This window comes from Lepidochelys kempii, chromosome 3 (assembly GCF_965140285.1).
Source record: "Lepidochelys kempii isolate rLepKem1 chromosome 3, rLepKem1.hap1, whole genome shotgun sequence".
In the NCBI taxonomy this organism is placed as follows: Eukaryota; Metazoa; Chordata; order Testudines; family Cheloniidae; genus Lepidochelys; species Lepidochelys kempii.
This window is the reverse complement of record NC_136382.1, coordinates 168,606,726-168,626,506: the sequence shown is the minus strand read 5'-3', so window position 1 is coordinate 168,626,506 and position 19,781 is coordinate 168,606,726. Positions and strand designations below refer to the sequence as shown.

At 41.7% G+C, this 19,781-nt stretch overlaps 1 protein-coding gene across 9 annotated transcripts in view; it reads left to right on the top strand.

Moving 5' to 3' along the window:
* Window positions 1-1,032: 1,032 nt before the first annotated feature.
* Window positions 1,033-19,781, top strand: part of RCOR3 (REST corepressor 3) — a 35,189-nt gene continuing 16,440 nt past the window's right edge. For 2 of the 9 annotated variants that reach the window (XM_073338964.2, XM_073338972.2), the window contains exons 1-7: window positions 1,034-1,308; window positions 1,873-1,929; window positions 8,878-8,955; window positions 10,736-10,788; window positions 12,690-12,851; window positions 13,253-13,377; window positions 14,392-14,470. In XM_073338964.2, coding sequence (XP_073195065.1) covers window positions 1,167-1,308; window positions 1,873-1,929; window positions 8,878-8,955; window positions 10,736-10,788; window positions 12,690-12,851; window positions 13,253-13,377; window positions 14,392-14,470 — 696 coding nt within the window. In that variant the 5' untranslated portion in view covers window positions 1,034-1,166. Of the gene's footprint in view, window positions 1,309-1,438; window positions 1,612-1,867; window positions 1,930-2,670; window positions 2,730-8,877; window positions 8,956-10,279; window positions 10,332-10,729; window positions 10,789-12,689; window positions 12,852-13,252; window positions 13,378-14,391; window positions 14,471-19,781 lie in introns of those variants that run through there. The other 7 variants (XM_073338973.2, XM_073338970.2, XM_073338967.2 and 4 more) reach the window with 7 other exon arrangements.

The following is a 19,781-nucleotide window of genomic DNA, read 5'->3' as shown; positions in this document are numbered from 1 at the left end:
CCCCCCCGCGCACAGCTCTCAGCCCGCAGCTTCCCCCCCCGCACGCGCAGCTCTCAGCCCGCAGCTTCCCCCCCCGCACGCGCAGCTCTCAGCCCGCAGCTTCCCCCCCCGCACGCGCAGCTCTCAGCCCGCAGCTTCCCCCCCCGCACGCGCAGCTCTCAGCCCGCAGCTTCCCTCCCCCCGCGCAAAGCTCTCAGCCCGCAGCTTCCCCCCCCCCGCGCAAAGCTCTCAGCCCGCAGCTTCCCCCCCCCGCGCACAGCTCTCAGCCCGCAGCTTCCCCACCCCCCGCGCACAGCTCTCAGCCCGCAGCTTCCCCCCCCCGCGCACAGCTCTCAGCCCGCAGCTTCCCGCCCCCCCGCGCACAGCTCTCAGCCTGCAGCTCTCCCCCCCCCGCGCACAGCTCTCAGCCTGCAGCTCTCCCGCCCCCCCCCGCGCACAGCTCTCAGCCTGCAGCTCTCCCGCCCCCCCCCGCGCACAGCTCTCAGCCTGCAGCTCTCCCCCCCCCGCGCACAGCTCTCCCCCCCCCGCGCACAGCTCTCCCCCACCCTCCTCTTCCCTGGGGACAGGCTCACAGCCTGTAGCTCCCCCACACAGCTCTCAGCCTGCACCTTTCCCACCGCCCCGCCACAGGACACAGCCCGCAGCTCTCCCCCCGACCCCAGGACACAGCTCGGAGCCTGTAGCTCCCCTCCCCCACGCTCTCCCGCCCTAGCAGGGCTCCCCGCGGCGTGGCGGGGATTAGCTCCGACGCGCCCCTGCCGCCTCAGAGGCTGCTTTGGCGTGGCGCGCGCGCTCCTTCCTCCTCCTCCCCATCCTGCGCGGCCAGAGGCTAAGTAGTTCCCACCTCCCAACCGGAGGGAGATAGGTCGGAAGCAGCTAATGGCCATAATCGTGAACCCCCCAGCCGCTGACCGTAATCCTTCCGCGGTTCCCCCACCCCTCCTCCTCGGGGATAGATCCGGCCGGGCCGAGGCGGAGGGATCCCCGGGCCGTGGGCTGCGTAGGGGCCGGGCGAGGCGCGGTGGGGGGTGGGGGGGAAGAGAGTGTGAGGGGGCGGAGGCGCCGGCTGGAGCAGCGGCGGCCTGGGGCGGGGAGGGGTCAACATGGCGGCTCCGTCTTAACTTTCCCCCTCGCCAGGCAGCGCCGCCGCCGCTCCCCGCCCCGCCATGCCGGGCATGATGGAGAAGGGAGCCGAGTTCCTGGGGGGCAAGAGCCGGACAGCCCCCAACGGCACCAAGAGCAGTAGCCCCTCCAACGGGCACTACTCGGAGCCGGAGAGCGGCGGCGGCGACAGCGGCGACGAGCACGGTACGAGCCGCGGACTCGCGGCCGGGCCTAGCTGGGCGAGGCTGATCCGGGGGAGGGGGCGGGGCGCAGCGCGGCTCAGGGCACGAGCGTTGCCGCCTGCGCCGGCCAACGCGGGAGACTGCGCATCTCGGACCTTTGCGCGCGTGCAGGTCGGGCGGCCGCGCGCGGTGCCTGGCCATGGCTCGCGTGTGCGTGCGCCGCACCGCACTGCACATGGGGGGCTGGGGTGGAGGTGCGCTGCGCTGCGCGGAGTGGCTGCGACGGACCGCCGGAATCCCCGTAAATAGCTCCCACCTTCACTAAGTAATAGACCTTAATCCATGGGGAGGGGCCTCTGCTTTTGCATCGCTGGTGTAGGAGATGGGGTTGGAGGCTTTTTGAAGCGCAAGGGTCGCAGGGAGCAGCCCTTGAATTTGCAAGATTGTTGGTAGCCTCGGATTGAGTGCAGACCGCCTAGATCGTTGAATTTCCTAGTTTTCATTTAAATAGCACCCCCCCCTTCTCATCCTCCCGCCCTTTAAAGATAAAATCCCAGTAATGCGTTTGTTTTCTCTTGCATTGCAGATGTAGGAATGCGGGTCGGAGCAGAATATCAAGCTCGAATCCCTGACTTTGATCCTGGTAAATAGCTTTTGTACTATAACCTGACATCTTGTCGCTGCTGTTTTGAAAATGGGGGTTAATATAATGATTTATAATGGAGAGGGGTTTGTGTTTCTGTTTTCACTTGGATACTGTGTGGGAGCATTGCATTGCAAAGGTTAACGTGGATTTTTGTTTTTAGGTTTTGTGTTTGCTGTCAGTCACGAGAGCATTGCAGGGGCAGCATCTGCTCCGTGTGAGCTGAGGGGGAGAAAAGCATTGAGGGGGAAAGCTGTGTTTAATTTACCAAGATTGGATGGCAGGGCTACAGACAAAGCGTCGGTGTCTCCCCCCCCCCCCCATTGTAGATAAGAGGTGCAGGTTACAAGAGGGAATGAAAAAATGTTTGCTTTATAATGCTCTTAATATGACCTCTATTGGGGTGGGGTGGGAGGAGTTGCAGAAACAGTGGATACCTTGTTCTAGCACCTCTAAAATGTAGACCCATTTGGCTGGGTTTTCAAGCACCTTGTTTTGTAAGGTGGGGTAGTCTCAATATCTGTACTGTTGCAGACTAGCTTCTCTTGCCCACACAGTGGGTGGGGGAAGAAAGGGATATTGGCTAGCCACATACACTCTGACATTCGGTCTTAATAAGCTAAACATGAGACACTTATTTTGTGTACATTTATAATAGAGTAATAATGTGTTAAGCGCATCTGTTAGTCCTGCTGTGGTGGTCACAGTGAAGCCTGTCTACTTTCCTGTTCTCCAAACAGGCTCCATTGGTGTCAGATGATTCGTGCCGGGAAGAGGATTGGGCCAGAGCTCCTCCCATGGTACCTCCCAAGTTGGAGCTTCTGTCGATGGGGACTAGTTGCCCTTAGCCTGCTTCTTGGGTCTGGAAGCACTTTTGAAAATGATTTTGTCTTAGGAGTGGGTACATCCCTTAGGAATTTTGGGGATGTAAGGAGGTTTCCTCTGGAAACTAGTACCTTATTTCATACTTCAGGTTTCTGTGTTTGTTAATAAATAGTGTTATGGTTAAAGCTTATTATGTTTACATTAGTAAGTCTAAACATGTTTGTTTTAACAGATAAAAATGATCACTCCTGACACGCAGTCTAGGCTTGTTCTGCCTAGAGGCCACCTAGAGAAGCAAAATATTTAGCAATTGTTTTAATACTTTAAATAACTGGGCAGTGAAGAGAGAACATCCTCCAGCTTTTATAGGACAGCAAAATCATTAAATCCTGCAATTAAAATTTTTCTCTTAAACACCATATATATAATGTATACATGCAGTAGAATTGAAACTATCAGCATAAAATTAATTTGTATGTATTCAAGAGCTTATAAGTGGATGGGAGTCATCTTAGAAGTGATCTCTGAAAACAGTTTCTGTTGTGTAACTAGTGAAAAAACTAAATGTTACATATTTTGAATCCAAAAATATAGCATTGCCTTTAGGTTTGTGCATACTCCTGCCTCTTATGCAGAAGTTCTAGAGGAAGGAACTTAAAAATTTATATCTACTTACGGAAATTTTTGTAACTAGAAGAACTGTAATTCTCATTTTTTCTGAACTAGTATTGGAAAACTTTCTAAAATGTCTCCTGCATTGCCTTCTTGATACTAGTACTGCAAAATTAAAGTTAAACTTGGAATGACTGCTCCCATGAATTGTAAGAATAAATGTCTACCACGTTAGTAAGGTGCTGTGTTTAACCAAAGAGATGTTGCCATGTAAATCTGTCTGAACAATTGTTCTCCTTTCTGATCAGGTTTATGAGGCATCATCAGTTTGAAAGCCAGACATCATGCTGTAACAAAGCTGTGCATTCTGTGGAGTGATCACTGTTTTTAAAAAAGAGAAAAATCAACATTTTTGTTCACAGCAAATAAGATGGCATACATTTTGTATGCCTGCTAAAGTTAAAAGCATATCTATTTTTAAATGTAACACTGCAGCTTTAAAGCTGAATGTCTCTCCTGATGTCTTTGCTCTTGGCATTAAAATATCTCTTATGTAGAGTATACTGAGGTGTTAAATGTTCTAATTAGGTGCACTCCATTAGATTTTTAAGTAGGTAGTTATCAAATTGATATTTAAATTTCATTCTGTTAAAACAGTGAGAAAAATCAGTGGCTGATTAAAGCTGCCTATAAAGTCTAACACCCAGTTTTGCCCTCTGATAGTTGCATTCATTTTGTGTGTACATGTGTGAGCAGTGAATCCTCAGCTTCATTTGATCAAATTTTTAAGAATATTACATCGTTGCAAATTATTTCTGTTGAGCAAATAGCTGTATTAAATGACAAAATATGTTAATTGTTAAAGTCGTGACACTCAGATAATGGTAAACTAGATGTTAAGTATTATAATTGGGTGGACTCTATTAGATCTTAAGTAGTTGTCATAAAATTCAGAGTTAGTACTGTTGCTGTCATGCCACTGTAGAACATGAAAAGGGGATTCTCGTTGAGAGTAGAGCAGCATGAGGGGAAGTTAATGTGTCAGACAACTTTTTTTTTTTTTTATGTTCACATCCTTAATGTTGAAATCTATTATGTGACCAAAGGAAACTACATGTATATTATCGTTAAATAGAACAGCTGGGGAGACATAATGTAGTTGTCACTTTAACACCTAAGTTACACAAGAATACCTCTTTAATAGGAAGAAGAGAAATTTATTGGATGGAAGAAACAGTTCTGATAAAATAACTGGCCTAAATTCTGAAATTAGCCAATTAACAAAATAAACCTTTTTGATTTTCTACTGCCCAACTGAACCAGAATTTGTCATCTCCTGCTTTGTCACTGGAACTACTCTTTCTGTTTCCTACCTCTGCTAAAACTGAAGTCTCTTTGTCCTAGTCCTACATGCCCTCAATCCCATATCAAACAAGCCCCTATTTTTACAGATATCCCACTGACACCATAGAAGTGTCAATAACATGAAGCTGCTTTCTTTTCTAAAGCTGGGCCCTTGGAAGAGAGGATAAAGAAATTGCTGTGTTGGAAAATGGGTCATTGTGTGGTTCATGAGTCAATTGAATGTACTTCAAGGGAGAAAGGCGAGGAGATGGATAGCAGAGGAAGGTTTTGGTTGTATTTAGAAGAGGGAGGGAGGGAGAAGGATGGTCCTCTGTCTGGCTTTTCTGCTAAATCTGATAGACTTTGATTTATTTGGAGTACAGCAAGGCTTACAACCTGAGCTCGATCCATTTATTTTTGGAGCTTTCACAGGTGTGCCCAGAAGAGCCCCCTGTGGACTTTAAGATATTGCCTCTTTTAGGGCCCTTTTATGGGTTTTATCGAAGTATTCATGGCCCTAATCACCCTCGTTTCAGAGAGTCTCCTGTATCAGAACTGCTCTTCTTATGTTCTCCATTATATTCAGTACAAGCTCTTCAGAACAGGTTCTACTCAGCTTTTTTAAAATGTACTTAGCCTCACATACTATACCTCCCCCACCCCAAGTTCCTGTGCCAGTTTTTCCAGAGATGCTTATTTATTTATTTTTTAAAATGTTCATTCTCCCTGTCTGTGTGAAAGACCCACCCAAACCAAATAAACTGACTAAGCTGAGAAATTGACTACATATGAAGCGCTGTTGAAGGTACAAAGTAAAATTGAAACACATTTCTCTGCTCTTTCAGTTAGTTGTCTTTGGTGTATTTTTGAAGTTGACACATCCTTTTAAGAGTAGTATTCACTTCAAACCCAAAGTCTTGAGTTTTGTACCCATCACTTTTTCTCTGTGTGTCCACCTGTGTGCGTAAGTAATTGCTATTAACATTAATTCAAAATTAACAGGTGTCATTCCAAATCTGTAGTGGAATAACTTTAGCACAGCAACGAATAGGAGAACTGATGAATTAAAGGCCATCTTCAGTTGGATGGAATCTCATTTTTGAAGTATCAACTGTTGACCAGCACTGGTGTACCTGTGATGTACAATGCACAGTGCAACATATGTGCTTTACCAAAAGAAGCTTACATTGAGGTTTTACTGGTCGACCTTTTATGCTGAGAATTCTAGTATTTTTCAACCTGCATAGTTCTCTGCCTAATCCTCCCAGGCTGATAGCTCGTTTCTTTTCATGTTTATTAGTATCTAATTTCCCTAGTATTTCCATCTATTTGCCTCTACCGCTTATCAATAAGCAGAATGGAACTGCATGTCAAAGACCATGTGGTCTTTTGAGCTGGAGTCCTTTTTCCTCAGCTAGCTTACTTTCACTCCAATTCACATGGAACGCATCATTCCCCCTACATTGCATGTAAAGGGTCCTCTCCAAATGGACTTCTCCCTCCTGTGCTGAAGGCAGTTGGGTCAGATGCCTCTTCAGCATGGTCTTTCCCCGCATCCTCTCCCTGGGTCCTGTGGAGAATTCTGCTTGGTTGAATTCAGGGAGTGAGAAGTCGTATATGTGGGGAGAATGGGATTCACATCTCCCTACGAAAATTACCTAGAAAAGGTTACCTTTCGTGTGAAATCCATTCTGCAATGGAAAAACATCACCCATTTTTAAAAGGATGTGACGGGTCTGAGGGCTTGTTCAGTAGAATATTCCAACCTTCCACCTATACAACCCTTAAAACCCCACTTCTCTCCTCTTCTTCCCCCCCTCACCAGTCCCTTACAGGACACAGCAGTTTAGGAGAAACTTGGAGGATGAGGCATGATGGAATTGTCTAATCATTCAAGTTTCCCCTCACAAAGCCTTGATCCAACCAGTGTATCTGCCATCCTACTCCTGCAGTGGCCTGTCGCGTCTAGGTTGCTCCTTCCTGCAGTAGAATATGTGGGAGAAGGTAAAGAGGAAGGAGTCCTTGTTAGTTTCATCCTTCCGTCTGTGGGCTTTCCTGTAGGAGGGAACAGTGTGACACCCTATTAGGACATGGGGAGGGAATAGCAACATGCAAGTTAAGCTGGTTTGGTTTAGGCTCAACTCTTGGGAGTGGGGCATAATGGAATTGTTCATTCCATGGTCATTCCAAGTACAAAGCTTCTGGCTGTAAATAATAGATATTACTTTTATAATAATAAAAATACTGAGTGTTTTTAAAATTTAGCATGCTTTTTCAGTATTACTTGAATGGTGTCTTTTTCAAGACTTATTTCTTGGTTCAGAATAAACTCTATAAATGCTGACTTTCATGTATGTATGCTCGGCAAGCAAAAATATTTGGCCATATATTGCATTGTTTTATAAGTAACCCAGGTAGACTCTGATATCTTTATTTTTTTTCCCCTAAATGGTTAAAAGTGTGGTTTAAGTTCAAAAAGATGAAGCGCCTTAAATTTCAGATACTTCTTTTAAAACAACTTGGCTTTTTAAAATAACAATACTTTAAAAACTTTCATGTCTCAAACTTTACAACTATCTTCTTCAGAGTGAGGTTAAAAAAAAAATCACTGAGTACAAGATAAGAAGTGCTCAGCTTTGGACTCAATTTACTTCTCCCTTGGAAAAGTTAATCCACTGCTGAGCGCTCTTCAAAATAACACAGAGCTCACTGTTTATATTTAAAAAAAAAAAAAACAGTCCTGTTTCTCAGACTTATAAAACCATCTTCTCTTTATTTACTACTTTTTGGTTTTAATATTAGTTTGTATCTTTTCACTCTTTGCATAGTGCTTTGAGGCCCTTGTATGAAAGATTATGTCAAAGTGCAAGTAACACTACTATAAGGGAGGTTGTGGAATCCCCATCATTGGAGGTCTTTTAAGAACAGGTTTTGGGAGGTTTTTGGACAAACACCTGTCAGGGATGGTCTAAGCTTACTTAGTCCTTCCTCAGTGTGGAGGGGCTGAATTTGATGACCTTTCAAGGACCCTTTCAGCCCTACATTTTATAGTTCTGTGATAACTTCAAGCTTTGAATCTTCTTCTAAAATTGAATATGTAATAGCTGCTGGTATCCAGGACATGAATTGATTGATTTTGATGTCCATGTTAAACTTGAACATTCCACAAGCATGTATTCTGGTAGTCCTCTTATTTCATTGTCTTTAATTATCCTGCGTTCAAGAGATCAGGTACTATTGCTGGCTCAGATTGACAGATATTTGACTTGTGCTGCAGGTGAAGGAGATGCATTTAATATATTTGCATAACTAATTGTGGTGCTAACTTCATTCTTTAAAATGAAACTTTTGCTTATTGTATTTCGATATAACTAACTGGCATTAGTCTGCAAAGACAGTACCAAATACAAAACACTACAAATCTAAAGGAAGAAAACTGACTAAATATAGTACACATCCAGAAAACATTACGCTCACCTCGCCTCCAAAATGATCATTTGCCTACTAGCTAGAGATAATGCAAAAACAAAGGAAGGAATCTTTGGGGTGTGGGGGGAGCCAATAGGTAACTTTAAATAAATAACTCAGTAGCTAGTAAGGAGAGGTGGGTCTGGATTCCCTGGGGAGGACAGCTTCTCGAGGAAAACCGTGGTTCTGTATAAATCCAGGGAGTGTCTACTCTAACTGCTGGCTAGAGACTTGGCAAGAAAGGTGGTAAAAAGGCTGATATCATGTATGGTTTTATTAACTCTGTGTAAGAATATATCGGTCAGTATTGCTGTTCTCTTGCTCTAAGGGTCAAGCATCATCCAGCAGCTATGTTCAACAAGTAATTTAGTCTCTTTTAAAGAAACCCAACCAAGCACATATGACAAATCAGACTGTGGTAATGTTGTCCATTTCAAGGAAACTAATACACTTACTGCCTCCAGCTCAACTATGAACTACCCCAGCGAGATGATCCCTAAACTCTGCATCCAATCCAACCTGGGCAAGCAGCTTTAACTGTCAAATTCTGGTAATTGGAGTCATATCTAATATCCAGTTGTGAATGGCAGTTAGGTCACTTCAGTTGTGCTAGTCTTCTTATACGCGTGGAGGGAAATAACTGTGAATACACTGTTCTTTTGGTCATTTTAATAAACACTAAGACAACTTTTCTTACAGGTGCTACAAAATATACTGATAAAGACAATGGAGGGATGCTTGTGTGGTCTCCATACCATAGTATTCCAGATGCCAAGTGTAAGTCCTCTTCTCCCAAGAAAATTATACTCTATTAACTAGAACTGATTCACTGCATTTGATGTTGAACTGTCTACTTCTAATTTTTAGCACATAATTTCTCTTGCAGTGTGGGAAAGTTGCATAAGTTATGTTGTGTATGAAACAACAAAGCTGAAAAATGCTACTGTAAGCAAAACAATGTTAAGCAAATCCAATTTCCCCATAAGAATTGATGTAAATGGGGTGGGTTAGGTTCCAGGGAAATTTTTTTCACCAGACAAAAGGGAGGTGGTGGAGTCAAAAGGTGAGATATTTCCCAGGGAATGCCTGACTGCGAAATAATGAACTAGCATTCAGCTGAGCCCTCAAGTGTTAACACGTTGTTAACGTAGCCTCGCGCTTTACAAGGCAGCACGAATGGAGGAAGGAGACACAGCATGGCAGAGAGAGACATGTGTGTGGGGGGGGTTGGAGGGAAGAGACCGAGACCTACTGTGTGTGAGAGAGAGAGAGCGCCCGTAATGCGCATTGCCCCTTTAAGTACGCTGACCCCACTCTAAGTACACTGCCTTTTTAAGTAGATCAGCAAGTTGAGACAGCAGCTGCTGCCAGCAAGCTCCCTCTGTCCTGAGCCCTGTCATGTCCCCCCGCTCTGTAGAGATGGGGTACAGGAGTGGGGGGAGGGTACACCCTGACATTAGCACCCCTTTTCTCTCCCCCTCCCCCCCCCCCAGCAACCAGGAGACTCGCAGGAGCAGTACACAGCAGTGGGGGGAGGGACAGCTGAACTGCCCTGCAATTGTTAGCCTGCTGGGCGGCTGCTGCACAGGGAACTTAGGAGGGCAGCCGGTCCATCCTGATTCCAAGCCCCCACCAGCTAGGTCCAATGGGCTGCTTTTTCTGCATGCTGTGGACAAAGCAGGCAGCTGCCAAACAGCGTTATAAGGCAGCATTGCACAACTTTAAACAAGCATGTTCTCTAATTGATCAGCAACGTATCAACATTAACCGGGATGATGTTAAGTGAGGAGTACTGTATTTAAGGTCAGTGAGAGATACTTTGTCCAAGCATTTTGGTTAGGCATAAGTAGAGTATTGCAGTTAAGTCACAAATTTACTGTTGGTAAGATAACAGTCAGACTTTCATATATACACTTCTATTGACAATTGACTCCATTGGGTGGCTAAATGTTATGCTGATAAATCAAGGGATTAAAAACTAAGGACCTGTGAGATTATGCAGTTGAGGAGTTTTTTTAGATTAACTGAATGTTTTAATATACTATGTTAAAATAAGTTCTCAATTCTCTTTTGAAATCTTCCAATTCTCCACTCTTGAAAGTCCCCAGCGGTGAGATCTATGAAAGATCAATCAATCAATCAACAAATCTCTGGTAAATAAGTAAATACTGTTAAAATTGACATAAGTATCTTAGTGGATACCATTATGTACGTTTATTACTGTAGTCCCTACAATATAGGCACTGTACAAACATAGGAAAATAGATTCTGCACTGCTTCAATTTTACACACTTTAAGAAACCTCACTGACTTCCATGGAACTGCTTGTAGTGTGTAAAGTTAAGCACATGCATAACCTTTTGCAAGATCAGGACCTGTGAAAACAAGCAGTGTACGAAAGGTAGGGAAGAAGGATTGAAACACATAATCAAAACTTTGATATCAGTTATCCATAACTACACCTCTGCTTTGTTACATTTAAGTGACTAACTTTTTGTGGTTTTGTAGCAGAACCCACACTTTCAGAGAAATTAATTCTGGCATTGCTTTCTTACAGTGGATGAATATATTGCAATAGCAAAGGAAAAACATGGATACAATGTGGAACAGGTAAGTTCTATGAATGATTTTTAAGGTGGTGTTTACTGTATAACACAACTCAGTTTTTTCAACTGGCTTCCATTAACTAGTGCTATCTCTTCAGGCGTGGCAGCAAACACTGCAGGTTTATGGATCTGCATACTCGTGTGGTCTGGATTCTCCGCAAAAGATTGCGCTCTATTTTCATGACATACTCAGCTTATAATGCACAGTTTTGAAAGGTTTGGTATGTTTTGGTACACTGAGCATGTCATGTAATTGTGTGTTTATGTAACTTTAAAAAAAAAAACCTATTTCTTAGGCAAGCAATTTTGGGTATGGACTTGTGCATTTTGGAAGTAAGAATTTTAAATATTTTTAAATGCTAACATTGATTTAATGCTCTCCATGTTGCTGTTGCAAAGGCATTTCAACTAGTGGGGTGATACAAAAATAATTCAACTGGCATGTTTCAAAGCAAGAAAAACACTATCAAAGTTTCAAAACTTGCAGTGTTTGGAGGTTGTAGTTAAAGCTGTGTTTTGGTTTTACTATTTAACCACTATCCCATAAAAAACAGTATAGGTAAACATTGCTAGTTCACGCTAATGACTAAGATCTGTAGCAAGCTTGTATTTTAAAGATTACCAAGTGAATGAATATAGTAAAAGGGTAACCGAAAACAAAAGTTTAGTTATTGTACCAGTAAAAGATCCTCTTGTATAACCTTGTTTTGGGGAAGAAGAGTAGGGCAAATAATAATGAAATCTTAGTAATGAGAACTCATTGCAATACTTGGCTGTTTAAGTCTGTATTGTTGGAAGGAGAGGCAGACAATGTTGTGGTGTCTACAACGTGTACAGAAAAAAAATTAGCTTGTATTGTTTTTCCCAGTGCTCTTTAGGAAAAAGATACAGTGCTCATTAGTAAGTCTGCATACACAAACTGCTGGTAGTTTGTGCTTAGAGTGGAAAAATGTTGTCGGGGAAAAGCTGGTAGATCCATTAAATCAAGGCACTGAGACTTGATGATGAGCTGTTATTTATCATATATGTTCTGTATGAAACTAATATAGTCAGTTCTGTTTGAGTATTCCCCAAGTCATGAACAAGACTTGGTGCAAAATCTATGAAGGTTTCTTTTTTTTTCTTTTTTTTTTTGGGGGGGGGGGGGGATGGAGGGGAAGTCTCCAGTTGTTCTAGAGTCTTTATCAGAAATACAGAGAGATTACTCACTATTTACACCCAGTATAGAGATTTATTTAAAATTGTCTGTTTTATGGTATATCATACACAGCCATGGACAATGGAAATGCCTGACACAAGCCAGACAGCTTTTTTTATTTGAGAGCTGGGGGATCGTTAAAAGGACATTCAGGATGTATTCAGAGTTTCAGAATTGTATTTTATTTACTCACAAGCAGCCTTTTAAAATTGCAAATTCCTTGTCTCCCTAATGAATATTTTTACTGCATGTGCACATGCAGCAGGTGAGGGTAGAGGGCTGGGTGGGTTTCTGGTCACTGAACAGCAGCAATCTTTTTGTTTGAATGGGCTGGGAGTTGGGCCCGGGAAGATCTGTAAAGAACTACGTAGTCTATATTTGTTTGTAGAGGGAGAAAGTAGGTCAGATTTTGAGCCTACCACTATTTTATGCTAACTAATTCAGAGGTGATACTGCCACACTGACCTCGAATTGACTGACTGGTCCAGGTATTGCAGCATGGATGGAATGCAAAAGTGCCCACTGATCAAAGTAACTGTGGCGAGAACCTTATAAGCTGTATTACATATTCATAATAGAAGAGAAGCTTAAGTGTGAATTTCTTTTGATAGTAGTCACATTTAACATAGGTTTTTTTAATGTAATGTTCTAAAGTGTGCTTTGTTACAAGTCAGCTAAAATCAAAAATGGATTATTTCTTTTCAAAGGCACTTGGCATGTTGTTCTGGCATAAACATAACATTGAGAAATCCCTTGCGGATCTCCCTAATTTCACTCCTTTCCCTGATGAATGGACAGTTGAAGATAAAGTCCTATTTGAACAAGCTTTTAGTTTCCATGGGAAGAGCTTTCACAGGATCCAACAAATGGTAAGGTAATATTTCTGATAACTATTATTTAATATAAATATTTTTAATCTGAAGGCTCCTATCAGAATAAAGCCCCATTATGCTAAGTACCATATAAACATTCAAAGATAGGGTTCCTACTCTAAATAACTTAGTCTAAGAAACTTAAATTCAGTTTTTGCTTCTGTATTATTCAGCCTTTTATAGCTGTAAAACTCTCTGTTTACAAGAGTGGCATGAGATTTTTTTGGTTAAAGCATGAAATAGTTTTTTAAAGTGGAAAAACATAAGTGTTTTCTTCTTTCTCTAGATGCATGGAAAATTAAGAAAGCATTCATATAAGGGTTATTGTAAGATAATTATGCTTCAGTTACTAGTTTACATAGTTTGCATTTTTTTAATATTTGAACTAATTCTTCTAGCTTCCAGACAAGACTATTGCAAGCCTTGTAAAATATTACTATTCGTGGAAAAAAACTCGCTCTAGGACAAGCTTGATGGATCGACAGGCTCGAAAACTAGCCAATAGAAATAATCAAGGTGACAGGTGGGTTGAATACTTTTAAAAAGCTAATTGCCCGAGAGTGAAGTTCTTTGTTTAGATACAGATGTGGCAGCATTTTTTTGACAATATGCTTCAACTCTAACCTGGAGGGGCCGTTTCTAATGGTGAGAGTACTACTAGTTTAGTCGTATGCCCTTTCAACAGAAAAACTGTATTTTACTTCTGCTCTAGGAAGTAAACAGCTCTGTGGCAAATGCCGTAGCTGCACAGCAGACTGGTTACTAAGTTGTCCTGTGAAACAAATCCTATGAAACAAGACTTAGAAATCTTGGTTGGGGGTGGGATCAGGAGGGAAGGAAAAGGTAACTAAACAACTACAAATTGCTGAAATGTCCAGTAATATTGTTTTATTGGCATTCTGCAGTTTACTGTACTTTACTGTGTTTTTAAACCTTTAAATAGCCTTCAAGTTAAAAATTTTAACATGCAATTACTATTCTCCATTTTTATGGTAAATACTGTTTTTAGGTCTATTTAGTTTTTTATAGAGGCAAAGGTCCTAACTACGTATAATAAGGAGGCAAGCCTTTTAAATAAATTCAAAATAATTAGTGACTTTCACTTAAGGACTACAAAATCAAATCCATTTGCTTTCAGTCTAGTTAGACTTTCCAGTTATTACAGACACACTGAACTTCCTGAGGAGTGTGTTTTACTTTTCATGTCACCAGAAGTGCTATTGCCTGAACATCATAAATTTGAATCCAAGTCTTCCTGCTTCTTTTTTTCCCAAGAGAAACATAATTTTTTCCAACTGTTGCTTTAATTATGGCAACATACACAAGCTTAACAAAAGAAAAATGCTTCCAGGGTGTACTACATCTTAAAAAGAAATTCCAAAATAACCATAACTCGGGTCTGTTTGTGTGTCTTGTAACAGTATGACTAACATTATTTAGAATGTATGTTAACTGTATAATTGTAGATAGCGTCGGCAAAAATAGTGGAATAACAGGCTAATAGAACCAAGTTTACTCATCTGTTGTCTATCCTCAGTGATGATGATGTGGAAGAAGCACATCCAATGGATGGAAACGATAGTGATTATGATCCAAAAAAAGAAACCAAAAAGGAGGTAACACTCTAATTACAAATGAATGTTAGTAATTTTTCCATGATGCCTTCTGTAAAGAGTATAACTTGCAACATGGTGAAATCCTCATATGCTTAAAATATAGAAGATTTTGATGCTTTTTGAATGAAGCTAACCTTTACTATTTAATTTGCTGAGACAATTTCATTCTTGTATGTAACACCCCTCTCTTTGGGGATAGAGAGAAGTAAGGAAATTGCTGATCAGTCAGTGAGAAGAAATTTCAAAGAGTAGCTCAAGACTAATCAATAAGAGACATTTGTTTGGCTGTTCTGTCAAATACTCTTTCCAGTTTCTAACTGATGCTGAGTAATTGGATATCAAGTACTTTCTTTGTGCATTAAAATACAAAGTGGTGTTTCTCAAAGTATGGCATGTCCTCTTCATTCAAAGTAATGAGGCCATAGATATCTTTAATTTGTCTGAATACTTCTTTCTAGTAGAAATTATGGTGGATATGACCTTACTTTGTCCCTTTTAAGAGGGAAGGAAATTCTTTGGTATCTGTAAAAGTATCTTTAATCTTTTAAAAACTTTAAGTCAGAAGTGTGGTGTCCCTTTACCTTCTGTTCTTGCAAATAAGACTCTAAAGGTTATTAAAACTGAAAAACTATGGGAAAAACTATTCATGTTTACAGAACTTTGTATGTAGTAAGTTTCCTTAGTTACCTTAGCACATTTTGGGTCTTCCATACCACAGGAGAGAGAAAACATTTCTACATATTAGAAAATGTGCTGGTTTTAAAAAAAAAAAAGATATTTTGAGCGTGGGGGAGAAAAACACAAATTAGCAAGGGTCCTTTCAAAGACTGTAAAGGAATAGCACTGCTAATAAACTTTGTATCTCTGACAAAAGAAAGCTGGAACATAGAATGGTCAAGAGGATAGGGTATTGGACTGGGAGTCCAAAGATACTGATCTTAGTCTCAGTTTTGCCACTGTCTTGTGTGTCCTTCAACGTTTCTTGGAATTGGTATGGCACAAATCCAGTGGAGAGAGTCTTTCTGCCTCTTGTTCCTCCCTTCCTAATGGGGGAAAGCTCTAAGGTCCTTTCTTTTGGATTCAGCAACCCAAAAAGAGGACAAGCTACTTTTAAAGAATTGCCCAATTTGCTTTCATGATTTACTGTATTTGAACCATTAAATATGGTACAGAATAAAATTAAAGAGTTAAAAAATAACTAACAAGTTTGTAGGGACTGGCCAGGTAGACTAATAAGTTTTAGACCTAAATCAAGATTTATTTTGTGGTCTGATGTTTCTAGTTCTTACATATCTTGACTTTCTAAGCAAAATTAAGCCAAGTAGTGTAATCCTATATTTTTCTAAAACAAAAATCATAATTTTTAGTAGTCTACAGGTAAGGTATGGCTGATGCTTCAAAAATGAAAAGTAGAGACATCAAACGATGTATAGATCCTTTTTAAAAAAACTCTGGCTTTGATCTATTCTAGAGCATATATCTAGTACAAAATTTCCATGAGCCCACTAAGGCAGAATGAAACATCCTGTTGTGGAGAGAGGAAGGTACACAACATCGCAAAATAGGGCTTGTCTTCACTACCGGGGTAAATCGACCTAAATTACGCTACTCCAGCTACATGAATAACATAGCTAGAGTTGTCGTAGCCTACGTCAGCTTACCGCTGTGTCTTCGCTGCGCTGCGTTGACGGGAGATGCTCTCCCATCGACTTACCTTACTCTTCTTGGAGAGCTGGAGTACCAGGGTCAACTGGAGAGCACGCTGCCGTTAATTTAGTGGATCTTCACTAGACCCTCTAAATCAAGCGTCGATCTCCCCGGTAATGAAGACAAGCCCATAGAAACTTCAGGGGGAAATGTATATTAGAGTTATAGGGGAACGGAGGAAGAGAAGGAACAAATACGGTATGCAGATGGCAATATGGGATGGCAGAAAACAGAAAGTGAACAGTGAGAGTCCTATAAATGATGAAGTAGGTAAGTTGATTTGAGAAAGGTTGAGTTGTTTCTTTTTCCCCCCAGAACCTGTGGAGCAATTCAGGAATTAATTTAATAATCTGTAACTAAGATCATAGAGAAGTATAAGTATATATTAAACACAAAGTTAAAAGCATAGTCATTATGTTGCAGAGTCAAGCACTCAAAAGTTAGGAGGTACTGCCAGGAAGAAACCTTAATTTTTACACTTCAATGACTGCCTGACTCTGCAACTTTAACACTGGGTTCTTTTAACTTCTTTTTTGCATATAATTATAGTTGGCTGATGGCATGGCTGATGCTTTCATAGACTTTCAGGCCAGAAGGGACCATCATGATCGTCTAGTCACCTCCTGTACATTGCAGGTCACAGAACCTCACCTGCCCACTCCTGTAATAGACGCATAACCACTAGCTAAGTTACTGAAGTCTTTAAATCATGATTTGAGGGACGTCAAGTTACAGAGAATCCACCATTTACACCAGTTTAAATGTGCAAGTGGCCCATGGTGCAGATGAAGGCAAAAAAAACCCAGGGTCTTTGCTTTAGGCTTTTGGAAAATTTTCAGCCAAAATGGTTCAGCTGTTTTAGAAAATGAGGCGAGGGAGTAATACATTGTGGGGGTTTTTTAACGTGGGCAGAGCAAACTTAAAAAAAAAAAAAAAAAGCTTTAGGCCCAGATTTTTAAGGGTATTTAGGTGTTGCTATGCTCAGTGTGATGAGATTTAGACTCCTATGTGTCTAACTCCCTTTTGCAAATGAGATTTAGGCTCTTAAATCAGACTAGCAATGCTGAGCACCGCAACACCAAAATACCTACATGCTCCTATGCAGCTGATGGTTTTTGTTGCCCCTGTGAGATTCTATGCACATTTGGCAAAGTTATAAGCCTTTGAAAACTGAAAAGTTAAACTGAGTACTTATACAGAAGCTCAGAGACTTACTTGCTAGAACTAACAGCCAAAGAGTGTATCCTTAGCGTGCCTGAGCCCCTCTCTCTTAGCTTCTAGTGCTGAGCAGATTGCACCATGCCCACTGAGTGACTGAGCGCGCTTTAGCCCAGGGTCGTGGGCGCTCAGAGGCACTTTCCCTGCAGTGGCTGCTTCTGGGCACTGGAAATGAGAACAGGGAAAAATTCTCTTTTCTATGCGCTCAGTGACACACATGCACGCGGTGGCACTCGGGCAGCAAGGAGAAGGAATCCATCTGACTTCAATGCAAAGGGGAATAAAATAGCACAAGGGGAGGCAGAGGAATAGATTGGGGCAAGGAGTCCAATGAGACTAAGACTTGAGGGTGGGATGGGAAACATGACTGGAAGTTGGAGGGGGAAGTCTGGGACTGACTGCTTAGCTAAGCATGAAAACTGGGAGCTGGTGGGAGGGCGGGTACTGAGATCTAACACGGAACTGGTGTGTGGAGGGAGAATTGGAACTGCCTGGACAAAGAGACTTGGACAAGGAGCCAGGGATGCAGGGAACTAAAATTAGCTAGGATCCTGGAGAGGGAAACTGGGACTGGGAGCCAATGTGGGAGGAGACAGATTGGTCAAGGATCCCAGAAGGTGCTGGCAATGGGACTCGGACGAGAAGCATGAGAAACGGAAACTGGGGCCAGGTAGACGAGGAGAATGGGACTGGGACAAGGAGCCAGGGATGGGTCAAGAGAATGGACTAGAACAGGGGTAGGTTACTGGGCAGAAGAGGTCAGGCTTTGGGGGAAAGGGGCAGAAGTCTGTGCCTTCTAGAACATTTCCTCCCCCAAAACGGAACCTGAGTTTCTTGAATTTTACCAATTCTCTGATGTCAGCAAATATCTGACAGTGGGTCTCATTCCCTTCCAGTGTTTGCTCACGTACAGGTACTCCTGGGGGCATTCTGTGCCAAAAAATTAAAAATTCTGCACACAATATTTTAAAATTCTGCAAATTTTATTTGTCCAAATAACACTACATAATCATGCCAGTTTCAATTATTTTTAGGGCTGTCGATTAATCACACTTAATTCACGCGATTAACTCAAAAAATTGATTGCAACTAAAAAGATTAATCGCAGTTTTAATTGCACTGTTAAACAGTAGAACACCAATTGAAATTTATTAAATATTTTTGGATGTTTTCTACATTTTCAAATATATCTTTGTTACAACACAGTTTACAAAGTAGACTGCTCACTTTATATTTTTTATTACAAATATTTGCACCCTAACAATGGCAAACAAAAGAAAGTGTTTTTCAGTTCACCTCATACAAGTATGGTAGTGCAATCTCTTTATTGTGAAAGTGCATCTTACAAATATAGATTATTTTTTGTTACATAACTGCACTAAAAGCAAAACAGTGTAATACTTTAGAGCCTACAAGTCCACTCAGTCCTACTTCTTGTTCAGCCATTCGCTAAGACAAACAAGTTTGTTTACATTTTACGGGAGATAATGCTGCCCGCTTCTTGTTTACAAGGTCACCTGAAAGTGAGAACAGGCGTTCACATGGCACTTTTGAACCCGTCATTGCAAGGCCTTTACGTGCCAGATAGGCTAAACATTCGTAGGCCCCTTCATGCTTCGGCCACCATTCCAGAATACATGCTTCCATGCTGATGATGCTCATTAAAAAAATCATGCATTAATTAAATTTGTGACACAATTTGTCTCCCCAAAGGAATTCAATGTCCCCTGCTCTGTTTTACCTGCATTCTGCCATATATTTCATGTTACAGTAGTCTCAGATGATGACATAGCACATGTTGTTCATTTTAAGAACACTTTCACTGCAGATTTGACAAAACACAAAGAAGGTACCAATATGAGATTTCTAAAGATAGCTACATCATTTGAGTCAAAGTTTAAGAATCTGAAGTGCCTTCCAAAATCTGAGAGGGACGAGGCGCTGAGCATGCTTTCAGAAGTCTTAAAAGAGCAACACTCCGACGTGGGAACTACAGAACCCGAACCAACAAAAAAGAGAAGATTAACCTTCTGCTGGTTAATTTGACTCAAATGATGAAAATGAACATACAGCAGTCTGCTCTGCTCTGGATTATTATCGAGCAGAACCCGTCATCAGCCTGGACACGTCCTCTGGAATGGTGTTTGAAGCATGAAGGGACATATGAATCTTCAGTGCATCTGGCACGTAAATATCTTGCGATGCCGGCTACAATAGTGTCATGTGAACGCCTGTTCTCACTTTCAGGTGATACAGTAAACAAGAAGTGGGCAGCATTATCTCCTGAAAATGTAAACAAACTTTTGTCCGAGTGATTGGCTGAGCAAGAAGTAAGCCTGAGTGGACTTGTAGACTCTAAAGTTTTACAATGTTTTATTTTTGAATG